General features: G+C 31.3%; 1 protein-coding gene across 1 annotated transcript in view; it reads left to right on the top strand.

Moving 5' to 3' along the window:
* The window catches only part of LOC129217008 (fibroblast growth factor receptor 2-like), a 47,334-nt gene extending 23,390 nt beyond the window's left edge, over nucleotides 1-23,944 (top strand). Inside the window, exons 6-14 of the mRNA XM_054851240.1 lie at nucleotides 2,415-2,532; nucleotides 5,364-5,500; nucleotides 8,985-9,156; nucleotides 9,956-10,131; nucleotides 12,110-12,155; nucleotides 16,309-16,370; nucleotides 18,247-18,461; nucleotides 21,861-21,998; nucleotides 23,499-23,944. Of these exons, the coding sequence (XP_054707215.1) occupies nucleotides 2,415-2,532; nucleotides 5,364-5,500; nucleotides 8,985-9,156; nucleotides 9,956-10,131; nucleotides 12,110-12,155; nucleotides 16,309-16,370; nucleotides 18,247-18,461; nucleotides 21,861-21,998; nucleotides 23,499-23,625 (1,191 nt within the window). The 3' untranslated portion in view covers nucleotides 23,626-23,944. The remainder of the gene's footprint in view (nucleotides 1-2,414; nucleotides 2,533-5,363; nucleotides 5,501-8,984; nucleotides 9,157-9,955; nucleotides 10,132-12,109; nucleotides 12,156-16,308; nucleotides 16,371-18,246; nucleotides 18,462-21,860; nucleotides 21,999-23,498) is intronic.
* Nucleotides 23,945-24,611: the final 667 nt, after the last annotated feature.

The raw sequence follows: 24,611 nt of genomic DNA, 5'->3' as shown, positions 1-24,611 counted from the left end.
GAGTTTTGTTAGCCCCTTTTTTCCCCTGTAAATATTGCTGGGTTTAGTTGAAAGTTAAAAATAGTCATTATTAATTTTTATTGCTCTAACTATTAAGTTCGTTGACTCACTAGAAACTTGCTTTAACCGGGCAATTTTTAATTTTTTCTCAATTTGTTCGCATGTTCCTCGGTCCGATTAAACGGGTTTTGGTCACAATAAGCGAATAATATTAGTAGGGTTGCCACTGGCGACTAAAAAGGCGACTATTTCTGACTGAAGGCGACTGTGGCGACTTTTTTGATCAAAACCGGCCTAAAAGCGCCTATTTTTAAAAAATTGGCGGCATTTTACAGTTTTAGGCGACTTTTTTCATATTTTGTGTTATTCATTGAAAAAAAAGGAGAAAGAACGATAGGTACCATGTGCTCAACACGTGTGTCAAGAAAAATTTTCCTTTGTTTTAGATTTCAGTCCTTTTGCATCTTGTAACAATTTTGATTTTTTTGACAATCGGAAATAATTTTGACATCTGCTATCTTTGATTAACTTATCTTTTGTTTTATTTTTCGTAAATAATAATTACATAAATTTTTGGAAGCATTCCAACATTTAACACGCTCGTCACTGATTATTCTTCCCATGTTTGAGATTTCAATACTTTTGCATCTAGTAAATATTTTTATATTTTTAACAATTAAACGTTAGATTGATTGTATGCTACCTTAAATTAATTTATTTTTGTTTTTATTTCAACAACTAACAAATTTTATAGAATTTTGATGACAAATAAATGCTACTTAAAGAGTCTATTAAAATCTGAACTCCTGACTATTAATACAAAAATAAATCTACACAAAACCCTTATTAGACCAATTATTTGATATGGTAGTGAGACATAGACAATTAAAAAAAAAAAAAATAGCTGCTCATTTTTGAACGAAAGATTCTGCGGCCAATTTTAATAATGAAAGAACTATAAAAAATGGCATATAAGGCACACAAGTTATATAAAAATTATTTGGGGGAACTAAGACAGTTGATAGAACACTTTGAAGGAAAATACAGCGGAAAGAGGAATAAATCAAATCTGAAACAAAATCAACTGAACAACTCAAAAGACAAGGCATAGCTGATTACACTGAAAAGAAACGCAATCAGGAGTCTCCAGATTTTGTATTAAAATTAGCAAACCAATGACTGAAATCAGCTATTGAGAAAAGTGATTTGTCCAAAATTAGCATAGCAAAGGGAATGATAGAAGGTGCGGAAAAGTTACAAGAAGGGGAAGAACAAAAAAAAAAAACTTATTATTAGCAAAAGAAAAACCAAGTTTTATTAATTATGTAACTAAAACCCCAAGAAATGTCTTAAGTTTTACTTTTTGTCATCAAATTTTAAAATTAAATGTTTAAATTTTTAACTATGCAGTAATTATATGCTTGTTTTAATCACACACAAAATCAATTTATGAATCCTTTATGTTTTTAAAACCAGGTAAGTATGTTTAATTTACCTTTTGTAATTAAAAAAAATACCTTAATTAAGTTTTCCTTTTACTTTGTGACACTTAAAACGTGACGTTGCATGTAAACACCTTCATGACATTACGTGAAAAGTAACTTCTGTTTTTAAAACAGTAATTCCATTCAAAAATGCTAAAAATAAACTAAGTTAATATTGAAACAGTTGTTAAATCTGAGAAATTAAGTTTTGATGTTCTTGTATTTACTAGATGTAGTCATGTTTCAAGATGTGTGGTGTGGTTGTGTCATACAATGTAGTTTTGGAGTTAGCAAATTAAAAAGAAATTATTGGTAAAATCAACTTTACAGGTTCAAAGTGCAACGCAACTGTTCCTCTGAAGAGACTATTTAGGCGACTATTTTTTAAATTTTAAGCTACCAAAGTAACTATTTTCAAGTAAAATCTTGATGGCAACCCTATATTAGGCTTGTGTAGTGAGATTTGTTTTGGTTCTTTAAGATTTGGTTGGAATAAGCCCCTAGTCCGATTAACCGATAGTCTAATTAAGCCTATTCCACTGTATTTTAAGGTAAAAAAAAGCTTGACAGTCTTGCCTGCTTGTGCTCCATAAGAACAAAACTTGAATGTATTGATTTTTTTTTTTTTGGCATGAACATTGTTTGGTTTTTTGACAGTTCTGTCTTAACAGATGAACCTTCCTGATGTGCAGAGGATTTCACTTTTATGGTGGCAGAGTGCCACTATAAAAGCAAAATATCTATGACATGTTATAATTAAATACCAAACTATTTTTAAATGAAACTATGTGATTTTTTAAGATAAGATTCTAAGAAAAAAAGAGAAACTTAGTGATTTCTAAAAGCCCTACCATTTGCATTTTAATAATCACAATATAATTTTTTTTTAGTTATATATATTAATGAATTTTTACTACAATATTATTTCAGAATTCATCATTTTTAACGCTAACTGACTTACAACCATATGGACTTTATATGTTTGAATTAAGAGCAATTAGTCCTGGCGGTACTGGTCCACCTGCAGTGACTGAACTCAACACAAAAAGTATTCATAAAAATGATTTAATATTTATGTTCTCTTTTATACATCTTCTCTTTTATGTATCAATGCATTGTTATTACCTATCGTTGCTTTTCAGATCTTTGCTCATGTAATAGTTTTAATTTTCTTAATGTCTAGTAATGTCAGTGTTTGAAACAGTTTTCATGAATATTTTATCACATATACATATCATTTATACATATCTGCCATTGTTTATCCAAGACATATGAAATTTTACTAAATTATTAATGACTGTTTATATTTATTGCTTTATCATATATTAGGCTGTTATGTTTCACGGATTTCAGCCTTTTCAAATATTATTTCATGAGTGTTAAGACCTTTGTAAATTTATTGTAGTTAAAATACGCATACTTTTAAAAGTTACCATACGCAGATATAAGCCTGAAGATCTGGAGGGGCGATGTTTTTTAAAGTTTATAGCAGTATTACGAACCAGTTTTTATGAGAACCGGGCAGAAATGGGGTGTTCGGATATACACCATTTTTGATTTTGCTCAAATTTTTATGGTGGATTCTTTTATAGATTTTAAAAGATACGTTTTTTTTTCTTTTCCTCCAAAAAATTTTTTGGTTACTTGTAAAAATTCGTAAAGTGAAGCCCGACGTAGAGGTTTTCCAAATCAGAGTTTTTAAAAATTTGATTATTTCTCTGCATTGAGCATCCGCCAAAAAAATTCTTGTGTTGACAATATGACATTCAATACCCAAATTGAAATATATCGAAAATTTTGTGGATGACCTTCAGTGAACCCTGGCAGGGGTGGCTTAACTGGGCCAAAGAAAGTGAAAAAGGCCAAAGAAAATGAGAAAAACCCTAAGGTAAGACCAACTTTTGGAATATTTGTGGGTCACAAAAAATTTCTTTGGAAGAAAAGAAAAAATAAGCATCTTCTAAAATCATTCGAAGAATTCACTGTAAAATTTTTAGCGAAATCTAAAATGGCATGTATCTGACCTGCTTGGCTATTATAAAAACTGGGTCTTAATTATTTGTATTATGACATTTTAGATGGCTAACAGGGGGGGGGGGACAGCTCTTCCGTGCTCTTGAACATATGTATGCAGCTACATTTTTGTTGCAATATTTGGTTTTCACTGTTTCTATAACTAGAGCTTGGATTATATGCAAATGCATCATGGGCGCCCATATGCAAAATTGTAAGGGGGAGGGGACTCAAATATTTTAACCATGGTTTAGCAGGATATTTTCCACATGGAAACAGTTTTCAGGACAGATTAGAGTCATTAAAATTTGACATTTTTAATTACTTATTCATTAATGGCTGGAGAACAAATGTTTTTACAATTTTTGCAAAGAAAAAAGTATTAAAAGCAAGGAAGTTCTCATTTCTAAAGGGGGGCTCTTGCCCCCCTATATGGGCACCCTTGAAATGCATATGTGCATATGCAGTTGCATATTCTTGTTTCTTTTCACATTACTGCGCTGATGAGGAGACTTTCAATGAACATTTATTGAATTCCCTTAAAATAAAGACAACAGTCTTTAAATTACAAAAAGTAACTAAAATATCATGTAACCCATTCTCTATCTCATTGGCTATTCAAACTACAATGCACGAAGTGCCAGTTGCTACAATTTGCATGACAGGGAATCCTAATTCTCTAAAACTTAATTGCATGCCTCACAAATAAATTTGCATTAACTAATGCAAAGAGCGGATACTGCGGGACTATTTCCCAGCAAGCCGTCTGTGGCCTTGTGATACAGTCAAGTAGCAAACGATCACTGACACACCTGCTTGCTGGCTGATGGAGATAAGAAAAAGTAAACACAAACCTAAAAACTTTTTAAGTATAATTGGACATCAGCATCAAATCTCCCAAATGAATGTACATCGCAGCCAAACACGGAGTACACCATCCAATTGTTTCAGAAGTTTCTATGTGATGTCATTCGCTACTGAGTTCCTGCCATGAGGCGAACAAAGGCAGGAGAAACAAACATACTAATCAACGTGAATCAATACCAGTAAGCTTTCGCCTTCCCTCCCCCCCTCTTGCAGAAGCCAAAGATAAGACGTTGCGAGGAACAAAAACATATTCATTCTTTACTATTGTTGTGAGTTGTTGAAATAGACTTAACTGTTGTGGCTAACAGGCATTTATGCACAACATACATTTTACTGCATAAAATGGAAAATTTTCAAAATCACTGCATATTACTGTATTTTTTACTCACTTTTCAATTTTTTTTAATGAAAGAAAGATTTTAAGCACAAAAAATTTTAACTTATTACCCAAAACACAAAAAGGCCATTCATGTTTTTATTCGGATGGGCTATATTATAAACTTTTTTGCATGACTAAAAAAATTTCAGTGCATATTTTTTGAATTTTCAGTTTTGATGATCTTATTTTCATATAAAATTTGATCTCTGTTTATGACTTGTTTATATGCAAAAATTATCCATTATATGAGATTTTTTTTGTTGTTGTTTATTCACATTGGGCCACTTCACAGTGTTTTGTCCAAATGTAGAGTCTGCAACGTGATGCTTTTTTGCCATAGCTATTTACTTTACTGTTTGATTTGCATATTATTTTATTTTGAGCTAGTTCTACCAACCCACAAACTCAAAACATAAAAATGTGCTAATCAAACAGTAAGTTAAATAGTTATTGCAAAAAAAGTGTCATCTTGCTACATTTAGACAAAATACTGTGAAATGGCCCTATTGTTGTTATTATTTTACGCTTACTTGAAAAAGAATTTTGTTCCAAGTTGCTTTATATTTAAAAAATATTAATGAATACCATTACTTGACAAACCAAATTTCATTTTTTTACAGCAGTAAAAATCTATACTTTCCATTTTGATGAAATACCTTGGCATTACATTATACCAAGTGGCATATGTTTACTGTGTGTTTTGACAGCTGCTGCCATACTTCAAATCATTCAATCTCGCCGAAAAGCAAAAACCCTGGTATTTTCTTTGTTTATATTTTTTCTTGTTTTTCATTTTTCTGGAAATTTTATATATTTTATTTAATATTAAATGTCTGCTTTATTTATTATTATTATTATTTTTTATTTTTTTTTTGAAAAGTGTTAGGAAAATTGTCATGATAATTTAAGTGTTTTTCTTCCTACAATTAAAATTTTTTTTGCTTCCTATTAACCGTGTACACTTTCATGTTCACAACCAACTCCCTGAACATTTAAATAATCAATCAAAATATCAGCCAAATTATAAAAGTTATCAAAGCAGAGCAATTTTCAAACAAAAACATAAAATATGATTACTACCTATGCTAGATTTTACAAATTCTTTGGCACCACAAAAAGAAAAATCATAGAATTTCAAATTTGTAAAATAAAAAATACACCAAATATTGGGATACCCTCTATATTATTTATATTTCCACAATGGGCTATATTAAAAACACTTTTTGTCTTATAAGGTGGATGAAATACATTTATGTTAGCACAGTGAAACCTCTGATAACAGGTAAGTCTTAAGCAGACCTGTCATTTGGGCAAACAGAGGGGTGGGGGTACCCCAAGGATTTTAGAAGCATAATTAAATTACGCACTTGTAATTTCTTTTTATATTTTTCTATTTGTGAAATGTATTGAATACAAACCCTTGCCCCCCCCCCCTCTTGAAAGTTTTGAAATGACAGACCTGGAATCCTCTTTGTATGAGCCCTTAGCAGACACTATCATTAATAGACCCAAAATTAGATTTGTAGCAAGTTTAAATTTGTGAAGTAAATGGCAAATTGTTAAATCTGAGTAAAATATTATTCAGTGTATTTATTCTGAAACATTTTAACAATTTTCCTTTTGAGAACATTTGAGCATCAGCAAGTAAACTAACTTGCATCCCTCATAGACATCTTTTGTCTGAAAGTACTCTTATGTGTCAGGATTGATATTTGTTGCTTCAGTAACAAAACCTACATACTTTCTATCTTCTACTGAAAGACTCATTTCAAACATAGTTTAACAAGAGCTAGAAAGAAAATACAGTATAATCCCTGAAACCCAATTTAGCGATTGTTAATTAACTGGAAAAAGTTATCTCTAAATCAAGGGTATTGTTAAATTGAAGAGTATTGACATTCAATGCAGTCAAATCCGGACCAGTGAAATGTATCATTAAATTGAGGAAATCGTTAAATCGGGTATGGTTAAATCGTTAAATCGAAGGTATACTGTATACTACAGCCCCCTCCCCCTTTAAATGAGATCCATTTTGTCAGTATCATTAAATGAGTTAAAAAGCCATTTGTTATTGATTTAGTGTACTAAATCATTTTAAATGCAGTTTCTAAATTTCATATATGAGTTTTCATCAGGTCCCAAATTCTTAAGACTGTTTTGGACACTTCCCATAACTCGAACTACCAATAACTCGAACGTTTTAGCCGGTCTCTTGGGAGTTCGAGTTATCGAGAGTCAAGGGCGGATCCAGACAGAATTCTCGGAGGGGGCCATTTGGAAAAATACGATGCTTTGGAAAATTTTTGAATTTTACAATTATCAATTGAGCCCAGCTTTAACTAGAGCATTTTTTAAAGAATTTTTCACTAGGCGACGCAAGTTTAACATAAAGGCTGTAAAATTCCCAATAATTTTCCTCCTTTCTTAACAACCGTGTGCCCATATCGTCGCCTCCAAGTGGTATTTCGCGTGATCAGTACTGTTTGTTTTGAGGCGCCTACATAGGACTTTTGATTTAAGAGGAACCCGATTTGAACCAACCGTAAGTATAATAATATTAATTCCGAAGTAAAGGGGGTACAAGGGTTTATCCCCCGAAAAATTTTTGAATTTGTAGTCGTAAAAATGCATTTTAGACGATCTTTGGTAATTTTAGGGAAGAAGAGGTTGGGTGGCGCTCCCCTGTCTATTTTTTGAAATTGTAACTCTAAGAATGCAGTTTTAGACGATCTTTGGTTATGTTAGAGGGAGGAGAGATTTGAGGGCCCATCTAAGGAAATTTTTCTGATTTGCAATCTTAGAAATGCATTTTCACTGTCTTTGGTAATATTTAGCGCTGGGGTGTAACCCCCCCCCCCGCCCATTTTTTGAAATTGAAGCCATAAAAATGCAAACATTACCTCCAGTAATGTTAAGAGGAGGGAGGGTGGGGGTTTCTCCGGCAGATTTATTTATTTATTTATTATTATTATTATTATTATTTGCAATTGTAATGCCAAAAACGAAGTTTAATACGGTGAAACGTTTAGGAGAAATTCGAGGGCCCACACCAAGTCTTAAAGATGCATTCTAATTATCTATGGTAATGGTAGGGCAGAAGAGGTTTGGAGCGCTCCCCTGAAATTGTAGCTCTAAAAGGCTGTTTTAGACGATTTTTGGTGATTTTAAGGGGAGGAGAGATTAAAAGGCCCATCGCAGGAAATTTTACTAATTTTTAGACTTAAAAACGCATTCCAGACGTTAGTAAGGTTAGGGGTTGAAGAGATTCTGAGGTCCACTCTCAAATTTTTTTTCAAAATTGAACTCTTTAAATTGCAAATGTAGGCAATCCATGATTCATGAGTAACTTTTAGCGGACCAGCAATTTTTAGAAATAGAAGCTCCAGAAACGTAATTTTTGTCTCTTTGATCTGGCTATTCTTGCTTGCTTTGTGGGAGACACTGGGTCATAAATCTTTCGGACACAAACTAACACATATCCCTTTTCTTTCCCCCATGGGGAATGTAAACGCATCTAACAAGACGAGCCCATTATGCTAAATGAACCCAAATATTTGGTATTCACTTGATATTTTTGAAATTTTTTTTTTTGGGGGGGGGGGGGCATGCCCTCCCTCTGGCACTGTTTCCATTCTTGTTAGACTGCACATGAATTTCAATGCAGTTTTATTTCAATTTAAGCTAGGAAAGAGTTTAAAAAACTATACTTGAAACTTTCTCAGTGTGATTTTATGGCTCCCAGGCATTTTTATATTCTTGTTCGACTTCGAGGAATAATAAAGATTTTTTCATATTTAGCTCAAAAAAGGTTTTTAACTATTTTTGAAACTTTTTCAAGGTTCCCATGACCCTCCTCTCATTGTTTTCCTTATTGTTAGACTTTGTAAGTATTATAAGGGAGTTTTTTTGCATTTTCTCTCAAAAAAGGGGATTTTTACTGTTCTTGAAATTTTCTCGGAGGGGGGCATGACCCCCCATGGCCCCCTCCCTGGATCCGCCCATGTCGAGAGTTGACTGTATTTGATTCAAGTAAGCAAATTGTATCCTTATCTGTAAGATTGTAAAAGTTTTTAATTTTATTTTGTTATTGCTGACTAAGTATGATAGCTTCATTTCAAAATTATTTTAATGGAAATTGGTTGAGATTACTTAAAGAGATTTATTTTATATTAGATTTCAATGTATGCAAGTTCATTTAAATTTAACACTTTTTAAAATTACTATTTTCCAATGGTTTATAGATATATCCTAATGGGCTGGCGGATGTTCCTGATCATTTACTACCTTCTTTGGTGCCTTCAAATAAAATTGAGCTTCAAGATATCTTAGGACACGGTGCATTTGGTGTTGTTCATAAAGGAATGTATGCCCATAAAAAGAGTAAAAAAGAAGTTGCAGTCAAGACGTACCCTGGTATGCGTCATTTCAAGATATTTTTCACATTGAATTGACATAGGTTGTTTTTTTCTCTGTAACCTAATATTTTGTTTTGGTTATTTTTCTTGTTTATAACTCAGTTTCAATTTAGACAACATGGTGATTAGGAGAGCAACATTTTTTTCGATGGTTTCGAAAAACATCAATGTTTCCATCATCAATGTTTAAGGTTAACATTTTTCTAACCTCGATCCTTGGAAGAACACGGATGTCAGTAGAATAAAACCCAAAAAGAGGATTTGTTCATTCATTTTGATATTTGATATAGTTTTGTAAATGGCCTAAATGTTAATAAGTATATTAATTCCCATTGAAGTTGATCTTTCTTTCAAATTTTTTTTTTACTTATGGAAGATTTTTTCATTGGATATTTTATGAAGTGTTTGGTATGTACGTAATATTTAAAATATGTATAAATGTTAAGCTGTTTTGTTGTAAAATTTTCAGAATTTTTTCGGGTAAATGTTTTTGTGAATTTTAATAGTTTTGTATTTTTCTTAAACATTAAATGTAATTATTGACAAATTTTATGTTGTTAGAGACAAATCTACTGTGAAACTGCGCATCTTTTTTTTGCTTTGCCAATACAAAAAATTGAATCTGTTAAGTATGTGTATATAATTTTCATTGTAATGTGTCAAGGAGTGATGAATTTATTTGTGAGTAATAAGTGTAACATTAATCTGTAAAATAAAATATTCATGTCTGTATGTAATTTATATTCTGAACTTTATTAATAAGATAACATATAAAAGTATTAATTCTTTATTATTAGCTGAAACTTCAACTAGAAAAAGATTGCTGGATGAAATTGATATCTTACGGTTGATAGGCCGACATGATCATGTGGTTTCACTAGTTGGATTTTCATTAAATATAGACAAAATGTATTTAATATTAGAGCTCTGTGCTATGGGAGATTTGCAGTCATATCTTCCCAGATTGAAAAAGGTGAGTTCAAATAGGGATGTGCCATTCATGAACGAATGGTTCTAATAGACAGATTTCTTAAAATGAATGATGCAGTACCATCTCTTAAAAGATGAACGGTCGTTCTTTTGAACGAAAATATTTTTTTAAATATAATTCTCTCTGTATCATTAGATTTTTTAAATTAATTTTGTTTTTCAAATGTGTTTTTTGGTATTATTTTTCATTTACACATTCAAAATCTTTCTTTTTTTGCTTTAATTTGTTTTAAAGGTTTTATATGCTGGTTTTCAACGTTTTTTTTTTTTTTTTTTTTTTTAAGTTTATTATTTTTTTATGATCAATTTTAAAATTTTTTTGACGCCATGTCAATTTCCTTTCTTCCTTTTTATTCCATACAATTTCATATTTTAAGTTTGGATCATGCAGGAATCCAGCTTGCAACTTTTATAATAAAATGTCTTACCACTTGATTACCGAAAAATAGCTAACAAAATGAACTATAATTGCTTTATACAGCTAAGCCAAAATAAAATATTTTTTGATTAAATTTTTATTGTTTTTTTTTTCTAAGTGTTATGTAGTTTTAGTTTCTTTTTCTTAAAAGAGTAATGAACTCAATGAAACATTTTCAAAGTACGAGTATGTTAGTAAGTCTTGTAGAAATATCACCTGCAACTTTTTTAATTGAAAAAAGTCGTTCATAGGAACGATTTCAGTTGTATGGGTCAAAAATCCTCTCATCCTTAAAAAGAACGATAATGCTCATCTCTACTTTCAAAATCAAACTTATAACGAATAACATTCCAGGGAAAATGCATTTCACTTATAAATGAGTCATCATTTACCTTAAAATATCATTGAATAGCTATGTGTATATTTGGTAAATAAGTTTTTTGGATAATTTAAGTTTTTATACATTTTTAGTATTTTTCAAAGTATTTCTAAAGATCTTTCCAAATAGAAATGTCTGTTTAAAATATTTTCTTTTGTTTGTTGCTCAATTCTGTATTTAGTGTCCATTTTATCCAGTCCATTATCCAGTTCCATTTTATTAAGTCCTTCTAGTGTTGCTGTATGCCTTTCATATGCACTGTGTCTGGACTTTTTTGCCATATTTTATCATTTTTATTGCTTTATGCTATGGTTTTATATCATAGTCGTTTATTTTGCATGTTAGGAAGAAATTTCACTATAACTATGTAATGCAGTAATATTCAAAAGCATTTCTTGACCAAAGATTTACAAAGGTTTTAAAAATATGCTCATTGAGGTTTTTTTTTTTTTTTTTTTTTTTGTGTGTGTCTTAATTCACTGTTTACCACCGATTTTTGTAGTTAAAAAAAAACAGCTAAAAAGTTGAGTTGATTAATGATTTATTAAATTTGCATTAAAAACACCTTCGGAAGAAAAATTATGCAATTTTGAGCAGATACTTAAATGTTTTGAAATATATATTTTGCCCGTATGTAGAATTTGCTTCACTGTTTAGGGGTATTTTGAACGATACTCCTATTCTTCATTGTAGTAGGATGTAGGATCCATTGCAAAGAACTATAACCAGGTGACAACACATAATACTTATTATTTATAACACAAAGCACAAGACAAAACACACGCGGGAAAAAAGACATCCGCCATCGCAGAACATAAACAGGCGTCTCTCCTCTTCCACGAACTCTCCGCCTGAGGGCAGGGTTGTACGGAATGAACATGATTCAGTTGCCAGCTTATTACGTACATGTATTTGTGGCATTTTAAGGTACCTTTTTTTGTTTTAAATATTTTTATATGTTTGTGTATTTTGCTAGAAATTACTCTAAAGGTTTTACACATTTGTTTCAATTTATTTTATTCTTATTATAATTTAATACCCAAAAGGAAAGGAAAACGAAAAAACAATCTCTTTTTTATGTATTTATGTAGTTATCCTAATGTATTGTAGGTACAGTTTTCATGTGTTCAAATATTGCTGTACTCATGTTTTTTTTTTCCCCAGCTTGTACAAGATTTAAAACGTCAGCAAAATATAGGTGGGTCTATCAGTAAGTGTTTCATAATGTTAATAACTTTTTTACACTCTTCTAATCTTTTGAGGCACAATGCAAAAAATATGGATTAAGTTATGCATAGTTTTAGACTGGTAAACATTTTTCAATGTGTTCTTCCACTCAGTTTTATTGCAAACTAGCTGGATTGCCCGCCTTTGCGACCTGGAAAATACAAGTAATGTCAAGTGACATGTGTTCAACAAACAATTAAGCTTAAATAATGGGAAAAAACAAAATAAAAATTCGTTAAAATTTCCTGTCAATAAAATGACCACAGTCTCTAAAATTCCCCATGAAAATTTGGACAACAATCCTTAAAAACCCCTGACAAAATAAGAGTTATAGTTTTTAAATCAAGGACAACTTTAAAAATATCTACATAGCTGGGTAAAATAACTCCAAACACCCTTATCATAATGAGAAAAATTTTCCAAACAACATCGGCATTCTTTTTTTATATCCCATCAGATTCAGAATAATAGCATCAAAAAAGTTCCTTTTGAATAGTTTAATATTCTCTAAAAGTTATCGTTAGAATAACAGCGTCAGTTCCTCAAAATCCACACTAGCAGCAACCATTCTTAAATAACGTCAATGGCAAATCTGAAAGTTCTGATTAAATTAAACACAACCCTTCATTAATACAAGTAACATACTTGGTTATCTTCTGCTGACAGTGCAAAAAAAAAAATTAAAAAAAAAACTGTAATTTGAATTCCGAAACTTTGAATTCAAATAATGTTTTTCGCAATCACAAGTTGCGACAAGACTCGACTGGTTAGAGTTATTGTTCCTAGAAATGGCTCCCCCGCCCAAGCATGTCCCTCCTCCTGGGTGCTTACGTGTATATAGTTGTGTGCGTGTGTGTGTAGGCTTACGAATGTGCATGTAGGCGTGTGTATGTGTATAAAGGCGTGCGCGCGTAGGCGACTGTGTATGAGTATGCGTGTGTAGGACATGGATGCCACCACCCAGCAAAAGTGGATTGCGGGGGACAGTGCTCAGGACCAGCCGCGCCGCCGCTGGTAGACGGTGGTGCTGCAGGCCTGTTTCCAGCTGAAAAAGGAACCGGAACATCAAGGACTGTCAAGTGAGAACAATAAGCAATCGTGATTGCTCAAAAAAAAAAAAGAGAAATGGCCAAAAAATAATCGAAAAGGGAAATTTTTAACTTTTTCTGTTACAGGAAAAGACTGAAAGCAAGAATTTTATTTGTTCTCACTCAAAAAAAACAACACATATTTCTTTTCAATGATTTTATTCACGCTGATTAAAACTGAGCTCGTGCAGATGATAAATTTCTAATTTAAAATTGATTTTCCCTCACTTAAAAATGCTTATAACTAGGGATGCGACGATTAATCTGCCATAATCAGCGACTTTGCCAATTATTTATAATCGGCTACATATTGCCGATTAATCGTTGAAAAAAATACTTTCCAAAATATATATATATATATTTTTGAGCATACCTTCAACAAGAAACTATGATGAACACATTCATTAGCAATAAATAAATGTCATTTTCTGCAAACATTACTGTAACTTGTAATATAAAGTACAGAGTAAAAACAAAGCAAACAGTTTAGAAAGTGCATTAAACTGAATGATATATTAAAGGATAATTGTTTTTTAATTTATGTTATGGCATATTTCACCCTAGGTTTTGATGACACATTTTTTTTTAGTTCTTTTGTTCCTTCTAACTATACATTTGATTGCATCATACATTTTACAACATACTCTTTAAATTATTAGATTTTAATTCAAAAAACATTATTATTAAATGTCATTTAGTTAAAAAAAACATGTACATACTTTATTATTATTATTTTTTATTTACAAACTGATAGTTGAAGTAAAGTTATTTTTATAATTTAATTTTTTCTATTTTGAATAAATACACATGTATTCAAAGCTGCAACATTTTTCATGTGTCAATACTTTACTTTTCTTCTTTTGTACAGTGCTTTTAGATAGCCTTATAATTTTTATAGGAAATAAAAGTCTCTGAATAAATGGCTACTTATAATTAAAAAATAAATTTAAATGAAAAGTGTTATTTAGTCTGGTGACCACAGGCGACAACTTAATATTTTTAAATTTTCATCTCTAGTTAACATTATGTAATTTTATTAACAATAACGTGAAAATAGGCTCAGAAAAACTGGATGAAATTATTTTGGGAAAATTTGAGAAGTGGAGAAAAATAAATCAGCTCTCAGAAATAAACTATTTACATTTCTTAAGTCAAAATTCTAAAAGAAAAAATATGATGGAGGAATTATTAGCAGTAAAAATAATTATTATGATCAATAATCGGCAGATTATCAAATGCTGATTCATTTTGCTTATTGGCGCATCCCTACTTATAACTTTTCTGTTGGTGATTTTAGGCGCTTGGTGGTTTCAAATCTGAAGGCCAAAAATCTCCTAAAGATGTATTTTTCCCGCACTTTCAAATGAAAGTAAAATCAAACCCATCGGATAATTATTTTAGGTATAAGAGCTATTTAATGCCATTTTCAGGTACTAAAATTAAAATTTGAACGGTTTAGTATTTTTTGGCATTCAAAATCGCTCTAAGTTCCTTCTAGGGTGCCCAAGTACCTACCTCCCTGCCAAATTTGGTTGAGATACGACGTAAACTGAATCAATTATTTCAGAAAGGGCATTAGTCCTACAGAAATCCATTGTACTTACGACTTTTCTGAAATAATAGATTCAACTGTGAATTTGTTTGGGGACATAAATATATATATATTCTCCATTTTATTTATATAGATTTGCAATTTAATTTTTCAATATACAGGGGTCGAAGTAGTCTTATATATCCTATATTTCCTATATTTTCAAAAAAAGCATCAAAATCGTCCTATATTTCCTATATTTTTCAAAAATGTCATATTTCCTATATTCCCGTTTTTTACCCTATATATCTTTTAAAAAGAACAGTAAATAAACTTTCTGACATCGGATTTTTCGGTGAAAGAACATGCCCAAACGAATTTCAAATTAAAAAACTCAACAGCCTAAATTCTACAACAGACATCTTCTCTCATTGGTTACAGTAATGTGACGTCACTCTATAGTGGACGGAGTTTCGAGAACTAAAGCTGAAGTTGGTTTTAGAATTTTGCGCTTGGGGGGGGGGCAACAGCCGTTTGTTTTGTTTTCCATCGTGGTTTTCGTTGGTACATTTTTGTGTTGAGTGCATTTTCTGATCGAAATGTTCTAATTTTCTTTTTGCAATTTTTTCTTTTTGTGGAATTTTGTGACCGTGGAATGTTAGTTCCTTATGATGTTAAAACGTATTTTGTTGTAACAAGTGGAATTATAATGGAGAAATCGCATTGCTTAACAAAATTTCGTGTGGAGTTCTTGAACCAGGAGGACGTTAATTCTGCAAATTTTGGTGCATGGTGCATAAAGGAAAAGATGATTTTACCGCTTTTTGCCATTTTTGCAACTGTTCAGTGCCCATAAGCAATAGTGGATTTTCGCAATCGAGGCAGCATGCTAAAACATTCAACCATAAAGAAAATTCTGAAAAACATCTGAAGGATCCTTCTCAAGCTTTGCTTTTCCTTAATACAATTGGTAAAGGGTTCAGTTTAGATATAAAATCAAAGAACAGTGGAATTGGTCATGAGTGAGGAAGAGAAATTTAAAATTACCTTTTTGTTATTTAGTCTATAAAGTACACTTTTTTCAAAAATTATTCTTTCAGCTACAGGAAAGTCATTTCAGATGTAAGGTATAATTTTGTTTGAGGGTTTTTTTTTAAACAAAATCATTGATAAGAATAAATAATATATGATATGTATTATTTCTTTTTTCGTAGCAGAATTATTCATATAATGTGTCCTATATTTGTCCTATATGTTTTGTGGAAAATGTCCTATACGTGACAAGTCAGTCACTTCTACCCCTGAATATACATTAAGTGTTGCTAGCATCTCTAAATTTTTCTTTTCAAACTTTGCATTTGTTTCTTTTAAAGGTTTGAGCTTCTTCTCAGAAATTCTTTGTCTTAAAAAGAAAAAGAAAAGGAATAAATAAAAATAAATAACAAAGCATGATCTTTCATTTGTGTAATTAAGTATATCATTGATTTATATAGTTATGGACTTGGAAATATTTTTAGGTTGTGGTCGAAAATATGCACTACAGTTGTGCCGTTATATTTATCAAGTAGCTGTTGGAATGGTATGCATGAATTTATCATCTTTTCTCTTTGCTTGTAATTGCATGAAAATTAGCAGTAATATGTTCATGTGTGAAATGAGTTTTCCTCCAATTTTTTACGTTGTATGAGGAGGAAATACATGCAAAATAATTCTCATGTTTGTACATTTTTTATGATCTCATCAAATGATAGGTTTTAATCAAATGTTCAGAATGATGTTGTAAAGTTTCTGAATAAGCATTGAAAAATAAAACTTGAAAATCTCTGAGTTTCAGCATAGACTTTTAGAATTTTAAACCTGTGTTAAAATTTAGATTATATTTTTAAGTATCAAAATATATTTTAGGATTTGTAATTATTTTTTCCCATATTGGAAGAATTTTACAGTAAATTTATGGTTGAACAAAAGAAAAGCTGTTAGATTAAAAGTGAGAATATTATGCTGTTAAATACTGTCAGTAAATAAAAATAAAAACTTTTCTGCAATAACTGAAGATTAAAAAACAATTATACTGAAAAAAAAGCCTTTCAATGAACAATACCAAAATAAATACAAATACAAAAGTGACGACCAGCAACAGGCTCTGGGCCCAGCTAGACTGGTCCTAGTCAATTTGGATTTACAAAGTAATAAAGGTAAACATTTTCCTTATTAAATTTTTACTTTTAAGGAAAGATTCATTATTAACTCACTTCATTCAAGTAACATGCAAAATAAGAGGGGGGAGACTTTTAATTATAAGAATTAACTCTAAAGAAAGAAAATTAGAATAGCTTCTCAGTTAAGTAATAACTTCTGCAATAAATATTCTTTTTCGAATTTAAAATGGCGACTAGGCTTGAAAAATATTTAATACACATGATAAATAAAACCATTGAAAATTCTGTAAGGAAAAATGAAGTAAAACTTTTGTAATAACCTTATAACATTTTCTAACAATGAAAATTTTTGTTTTCAAATATTAAATATTTAAGTATCCAATCTGAAACTAATTAAATCAAATGCACTTGGTTTTACTGAAGGATAGACTTTTGTGAGCATAGTTGATTGTTTTATCTTTAAACTAGCAAACCTACCTCACGTTGCCTGGGTCAGTAAGAATATTGAGAAACAATTTTTACTGTCCTTTATTTATTTTTAGCTGTGACCCGCGGTTTCACCCGCATTAATAAGACAACACTATTAAAAAACTATTTTGAGTACATCACGCTGTGATGCATATATGAAAAATATTTATAGAAAACAATTACACTCCCTTATCCATATCAATGCTTTCCGTTAAATAAAAAATCAGAAAAAAAAATCAATAAAAAGAATTGAAAACCCTTCATTTGTAAATTAGTTAATTTAATGAGTCAGGCAATAAATGCTGAAAATCTTCCCGCCCGCAGCCGGGTTGGATCCGAGACCCTAGGGTTGCTGGCCGAGCGCTTTACCAACTGAGGTATTCGGGCGACGAAAGTTCAAGCTATTGCTGCAACAAAAAATGCATCATGATTGCTATTGATTCAATTTCAATTCATTGCTGCTCTACTCCTATTAGTCAAAGCATGATGCTATATAGCCTTAATCAATAAATGGACTATTCAGCACAAAAAGAATTTTTCAATTCGAACCAGTAGTTCCTGAGATTAGCCGTTCAAAAAACAAACTCTTCAGCTTTATATTATTAGTATAGATAGAGAAAACAATCAAATATGCTATTGAAAAATTACTTTGAAGAATACATAGCTTAAGTCTTCCTGATGATGATTTTTTTTCTTTTTATTCAATAGTTTGCTAAATTTTTTATGAAGTTTTGCCCATACTTGTTGGAATTTCTCTTTGTTTTCCTTTACAAAATTAAATGTTATAACTTTGATATAACTACTCATGCAAAATATATTTGATTTCAGGAGCATATTTCCTCTTTGAAACTCATCCATAGAGACATTGCTGCACGAAACATTCTTATGTGTAGTGAAGAACATGTCAAAATTGCAGACTTTGGATTGTCTAAGGACATTTATGAAACACAAAATTACCATTCTATCACTCAACAAAGATTGCCTATTAAGTGGATGGCCCCTGAAGCAATAGAAAAGCGAAGATTTAATGTTCGAACTGACGTGTAGGACATGCATTTTAGTTATTTTGACTTTTGTCTGCATTAATGCTATCTATTTCTATATGAATACTCAATAGAATTGATTTGAATGCTCACAAGGATTCTATTTTTAACATTTAGTTTTCTTGCTAGTCATTCATCTCATGTTTCAATTTTATGGGATTACTATAAACAAGAGTATGAGTAGCTCAAGGGCCAAATTGCAAGTTGTTAGAAGCCAGTCAGACCAACACTCCAACAATATTTCAGTTCAAATCGTGTGGGTAGCCCTAGCTCCCAGCCCCCATATCAAAGGTAGATCCAGCTTCTGGTTTTGGAAATGGTTAAAGTGCAATTTTCAAGCTCAAAAAGGGTATACAAGGGCAATTTAAGAAAGAAAGAAATTAGTTTCCAAAGTGCCATTTTGGGCTATATTTGGTAGAGAACCCCTCTGGATCTGCATCTGGCCGATACACTGAAGGTTTTTTTTTTTTTTTAAATCAAGCTCTTGGTGGTAATTTTTGAGATTTTCTGGACATAGTTTTCTTTGAAAATGCTTAAAGGGAAATGGTTTGGTTCTCTTAATATGACCACGCTTAGTACAAAATCCTGACTAAAAAGGGCTATTTTTGTTGAACTTAGCTCCGTATTTTATTACATTCAAAATATCATGCATAATATGAAAATTTTGGGTTAAGATAAACAAAAATTTCTAACTAGTTCAGTAAAAACGTATCAAATTGAATACTGTAATTTTCTTCTTTTTCAGAAATTGTTCTGTGAGGTTGTAGAAAGCCTATTTTGTATTGAGAAGTATATTTTGAATAATTTTTATTGAGAACAAAAGCCATATATTAGTTTACGTGTGGACATTTCAAATTTGATTAGAGATAAAGCTGTCTATCTTTTATTTTTAATTACAACCTGTCACTCAATTGTAAATTATCATTTTCTCTCCCAATTGTTTCAAAAAACTTGAAAGTTTAAGAAGTAAGAATTTTTTTCTTGAATGTACTAATAATTAAATTACAAAGGTGTATAAGCAATATTAAATAGTAGTATTTCTTTTCAATTTGTGAAAACTTCTCATGGACTGGACAATATTTGTTCACGAGCCATAGGTTGGAGACCCCTGGTTTAGGAAATTCATACCACATTATCTTCTTTTAAATTTATCTTGAGTATGAGAATTTGAGGTGCGAAAGTATAAATTTTTTTTCATGCATTTTTCTATTAAGATTTTCCTCAGGGGTTATAATAATTTGAGGTGTATAAGTTTGTTTCATAAATTTCCTTATTAAGTATTCAGTACAAAAAAAAAAAAAAAAAAAGACTTAAACAAGCTTACAATGAGAATTTCTGAATCTAATGAAGGTTAATAATTTAACTAAGCTACACATTAGCCTCAGCTAGACCTTTGTTTCAGATATATTATTCAAAACAGCTTATTTCTTAGAAAGGATAGCAGTGAATCTTGTCACGTATGAAAATTACTGCCAGCTCAGTTATTCCATCCGAAGACTGCAGTTTCGTGCTTTTTAGCACTCATCAGCCCGGAATAGGAATCACATGAGCTGGAGGCGAAAAATCTCTTAAGGGAGCCAAGAGAGCCAAACAAACTGGTAGCTAAAGCAGAATTAGCAAACTAGATGAGCGACCGCAGCAATGGTGCGGTTCAACTCAAAGATTGAGGGCAAAGCTAAGGACTCATCAGCCCGGATTCCGGGCTGATGAGTGCTAAAAAGCATGAAACTGCAGTCCTCGGATGGAATAACTGAGCTGGCGGTGTATTTTAAGTATTTCTGCCTTAGCCCTGGCTTTTAGGTGGTAACTTACTACAAAATGTAAGTATAGCTGTAATTTTGAACCAGTGGAGGATGGGGGCTCTTAGTTAGATATGTGGTTCACTCAACTAGTAAAGTAACATAAATGGATTATTTTGTAGGTCACTAGTACTATTAAAAACTTCCATAGACTACGATATAATTTCGAAAACTTTAAATACCATTTCCAATCCAAAAATGTTGCACAAAAAGCAACATCTGAGCAGTTTTAAAAAGTAATGCAAGTCTTTGAGCAGAGTGTATTTAGGTATTCCTAGAAAAGCCAATTATGTAGTCTACCAACATTTTAAAGCTGTTTAAAAAAAAACAAATCTTTTCCCAGGAGTAAAAAAACAAATTTATTTCAGAGGAGGTCTTGGCCTTTGCCTCTATCTTTCTCATGTATGCCCCTGTTTTTGAATTTGAGTACAAATTGAAGGTCTACCATGCTGGGTCAAGGTGGGAGCAAGCCAGAGTCCTTGCCACGTGCGGCTACTTCTGAGGGGTGGGGACAAAGTCCCTTATCTCTATGTTTTTTACTTCCTTTTACAAAAAAGGAAGTATTGTATTCGTGAAAAAATGTTCACTCAAAAATTGGCCCTAATTTCCATTTTTCTCACCCCTGAATGAATGTTGAATTTTTTTTCAACCCGACCACACGTGGATAAGTGCCTAAGAAGGTATAAACCCCCGAAATATCCATTTTGACAATCCCCGAGCTAATTACTAAGAGTTTTCTCGTGACGTCCATATGTATGTATGTTGCATAACGCAAGAACGGTATGTTCTAGAAAGTTGAAATTCGGTATGTAGACTCCTAGTGGGGTCTAGTTGTGTACCTCCCCTTTTGGGGGAAAATCGTTGTTAACTTCAATGCAAACTCATGTGATTTTATAATTTAACGGACACTTGGCGATATATCGCCAGTCTTTTTGTCCCCAACTTGGCGACAAATTTGGCGATTTTTTTTTAAAAATCTGGTTTCAATTTGGTCATTGTTGGGGATATTTTGAGAGTTTACTATTGAATCACATTAAAATTGCCAATAATGGGGAAATAATATTAAATTGGTGTAAAAGGAAATCATGTGATGCACACATCAGCTCGTTTCATTGAAACTTGATGAAAGATTGTTAAGGATGTCAGTTTTAAGTTTTTGCTATTGCTTGGAAAAATCTTAGATCCGGCACAGGGAGTGGAGTCTCTGATGAAAAAATAATTTTGTCTCCCCCCCCCCCCACATTCCAAAAAAATATTTTAATATAAACTTTTAAAAGACAAGAACAGTTTCGAAAAAATTGGAAAAGAAAAAAGCCACAGAACTTCTTGTACTAATTTTTATATTTTTATAATACTTTAATAATGTTTATTGACCTACTTTTTTACTGTTTAAAAACAATAGCTTGCTAATGAAGTTATTTCTTGTTTTCCTTTTTATATGCACAGTATTAATCTTAGATATTCGTTCTTATTAGCAATTTCATGTTTTTCTCTGTTTAATTTATGACTCTTTAGTTTATTTTGAGCATGTGTTTACTTTTAGTAAAAAGGGTACACTAAATAAAATAGCTTTTTTTTTTGTTGTTGTTGTTTTTTGCAGGTGGTCATTTGGCGTGTTAATGTGGGAAATCTTTGAATTTGGTCAAGAACCTTACAAGGGGTACTCAAATTCTGAAATTTTGCCATTTCTGAAAAGTGGTCGCAGATTAGTGAAACCAGATGCATCAAATAAAGAATGGTACTTCTTGAATTATTATTTTTTACAACATATTTTCTCTCTGTGTTACGAAGTTTTATTCAAACTGAAATTGAAGTAAGAATGCTTACACATGTTCTTTTAGCTTTTTCTTCTTCTTTTTTCTTTTTTTTTTCAAAACATATTTTTTAATTTTTTTGACTTTAAATAAGATTTTTAAATTGTAATGTTCAAGAAAAATTATTAGTTACTTTAAGTTATGTATAAGCTTTTCATCTGGCAAGAATTTAAAAAGGGAACATGTTACTATATACTTGAGTTTATGCATAAATTTCAGTTGTATTATTTTATAAAACAAGCTGCATTATTTTATAAAATAAAAATCTGTACCTATAATGACTGCTGGATGACGAAAGGGAAAATCTTTTGACCTTATACTTATATAGTTTGATTATAAAGGAAAAAAAGTAAGAATGTTCTTGTGCAACATTTTTACAGGTCAGAACCGCTGCAGACCTCCACCAGAGTTTCATCTGGCCTCGTCTAGCAACATTTGTACAGCAGCACTAAAGTGAAAAAAATGTAGAAACTTTTTAAATATTAATTAGTTTTTCATGCACATTCTTTTAATGAATGTGTATGAAAATGTAAATGATTATTGCAGGGAAGAAATAAATGTTTTTAAAACAGTTTTGTAGTCCTACAGCAGTTTGCGAGTCATTTGTAGCTTTTCAAGATAAATTGTGCAACTCTTATGCAAATAATAACTAGCTGCTTTGAACTACTGTGAGGTGTCTATCAGCAATTTTATTACTTCCAGCCAAACGCTATTTTGTCAAAATATATAATCCGTTCGAAAAAATGGAGGTGATGAAGTGTCAGAGAAGAGAATCCAACTAATATGGTAAAGATTGTGCCATTGTTTGAAGCTTGTAAAAAAAAAAAAAAAAAAAAAGAAAAAAGACTTTGCCTCGAAAAAGGGAAGTTGAATTTCTTCTGCATCATATTAAAGCTGGTAAAATTGATGACTAGGTGTAAAATTATGACTTTAAAGTTATTTCTTTCAGTAAAAGTTAGGGATAAAAAATGATGACTGGATCTGAAATCATGATCCTCAGCTAGTGGTGACATCTACTGGTTAACTTATTTGTAAGTTTACTTCTGCTGTGGGAAAGTAAATGGCAGTATCCTTAGAAATGAGTTTTCGAAACGTTTGAAGAAGCATGTTATGCATTCAAAACTGGCTACACGGAAATGTCCAATTAAGCTTTTTTTCAGCGGAAACCAAATAAGCACGCTTGTACAATAAAGCAAAAGTAAAATAGATGACAAAAATGTAAAATTTGCTGTTGCTGCCCCTTGCCTACTCATGGCAGAATTGTTATGCAAGCGTGCGAAGTAAAGGCAGCTTACAAGTGTCATCATACTTTACCTTTTTATTTAGTGTTTGCCAAGATGTATCAATTAAGTGTGACTAAATAATTGATCCTCCATTTTTTATTCTGAAATTTTATTTTCTTTCGCCCTCCTATCGTCATTTAGGTATGACCTTATGCTTGAATGTTGGCGTGCAGATCCTAAAAGGAGGCCATCTTTCAGAGAGCTAGTTCAGAAGAGTGGAGATACTATTGCAAAGATGAGTAACTACACTAACGTTGTTAATACTTGACCCTAACTGCAAAAAGTCTTGAATTTTGAAACAGCTGGAAAGTTCCTAAAAATTAAATATCATTTGGTGCTATTTTATTAATGTTATATGTGATCTTAAATGCAGCATTTCAAGTCTCACAGTTTTATACTTTATTTGTAATCATTTTCAGAGACATGAAAATACAACATATATACAAATGAGCTTATCATCCTTCAAATGTTGTGATTTCATTTTTATTCTTGACTTGATTGCAAAATCGATTTTTGTAAATCTTTGAATGAAGTATACAAATGTTTAGTTCATTGTTTGTATGTCATTACCTAGTTGTTTTACGTTACTACTCTCATTGCATTTGTTACATTATATATAAGTAAAAATGTACTTTTGACACAAAAATAAAAATAAAAGCCAAGTTTGAAATTATGCCTAGATATTATCCTTTTTTTTTAATATCCTTTGTTCATTTGTTATGCATGAAGCTGCCAAACTTCATTCTGGAAAAATTTCAAATGAAAAGCTAAAACAATTTTTTTCTTTTTTCCCCAAATATTTTTCGTCAATTTTATCACATTCATGCTTTTTCTTTTCAAAGGAGCATTTGAATTTTTAGTATTCAGTTTGTTGCATTTCTGAAACAAATGTTGCTCTTGAGATTTATAACGTGGTTGTTTCCTTCAGTCAAAAGTATTACTTTTAATCACTGAAAGTGAAGGGATAAAAAAAAAACATGGAGGAAGAAAAAAAAAACTTTTATTTTCCCAACGCTTAATTTTTAATTAATTTTTTAAAATGTCCAATTTTTCGAACAAGACGTGGTCTTAATGACGTCACAAATGATGCTATTTGTCCGGTGCATCTTTCTTCCACATTTTCACATTATGATAATCAAGAAGCGAATTAAAATTGTGCTCTACGCTTGCTACCAACCATATCATTGCCAATATATGTGAGTAAAGATGCAATTTAAATATTTTGCTCTGTGGATGGCAACACAGAATAGCATT

This window comes from Uloborus diversus, chromosome 1, assembly GCF_026930045.1.
Source record: "Uloborus diversus isolate 005 chromosome 1, Udiv.v.3.1, whole genome shotgun sequence".
In the NCBI taxonomy this organism is placed as follows: domain Eukaryota; kingdom Metazoa; phylum Arthropoda; class Arachnida; order Araneae; family Uloboridae; genus Uloborus; species Uloborus diversus.
This window is presented reverse-complemented; position numbering and strand designations above follow the sequence as displayed.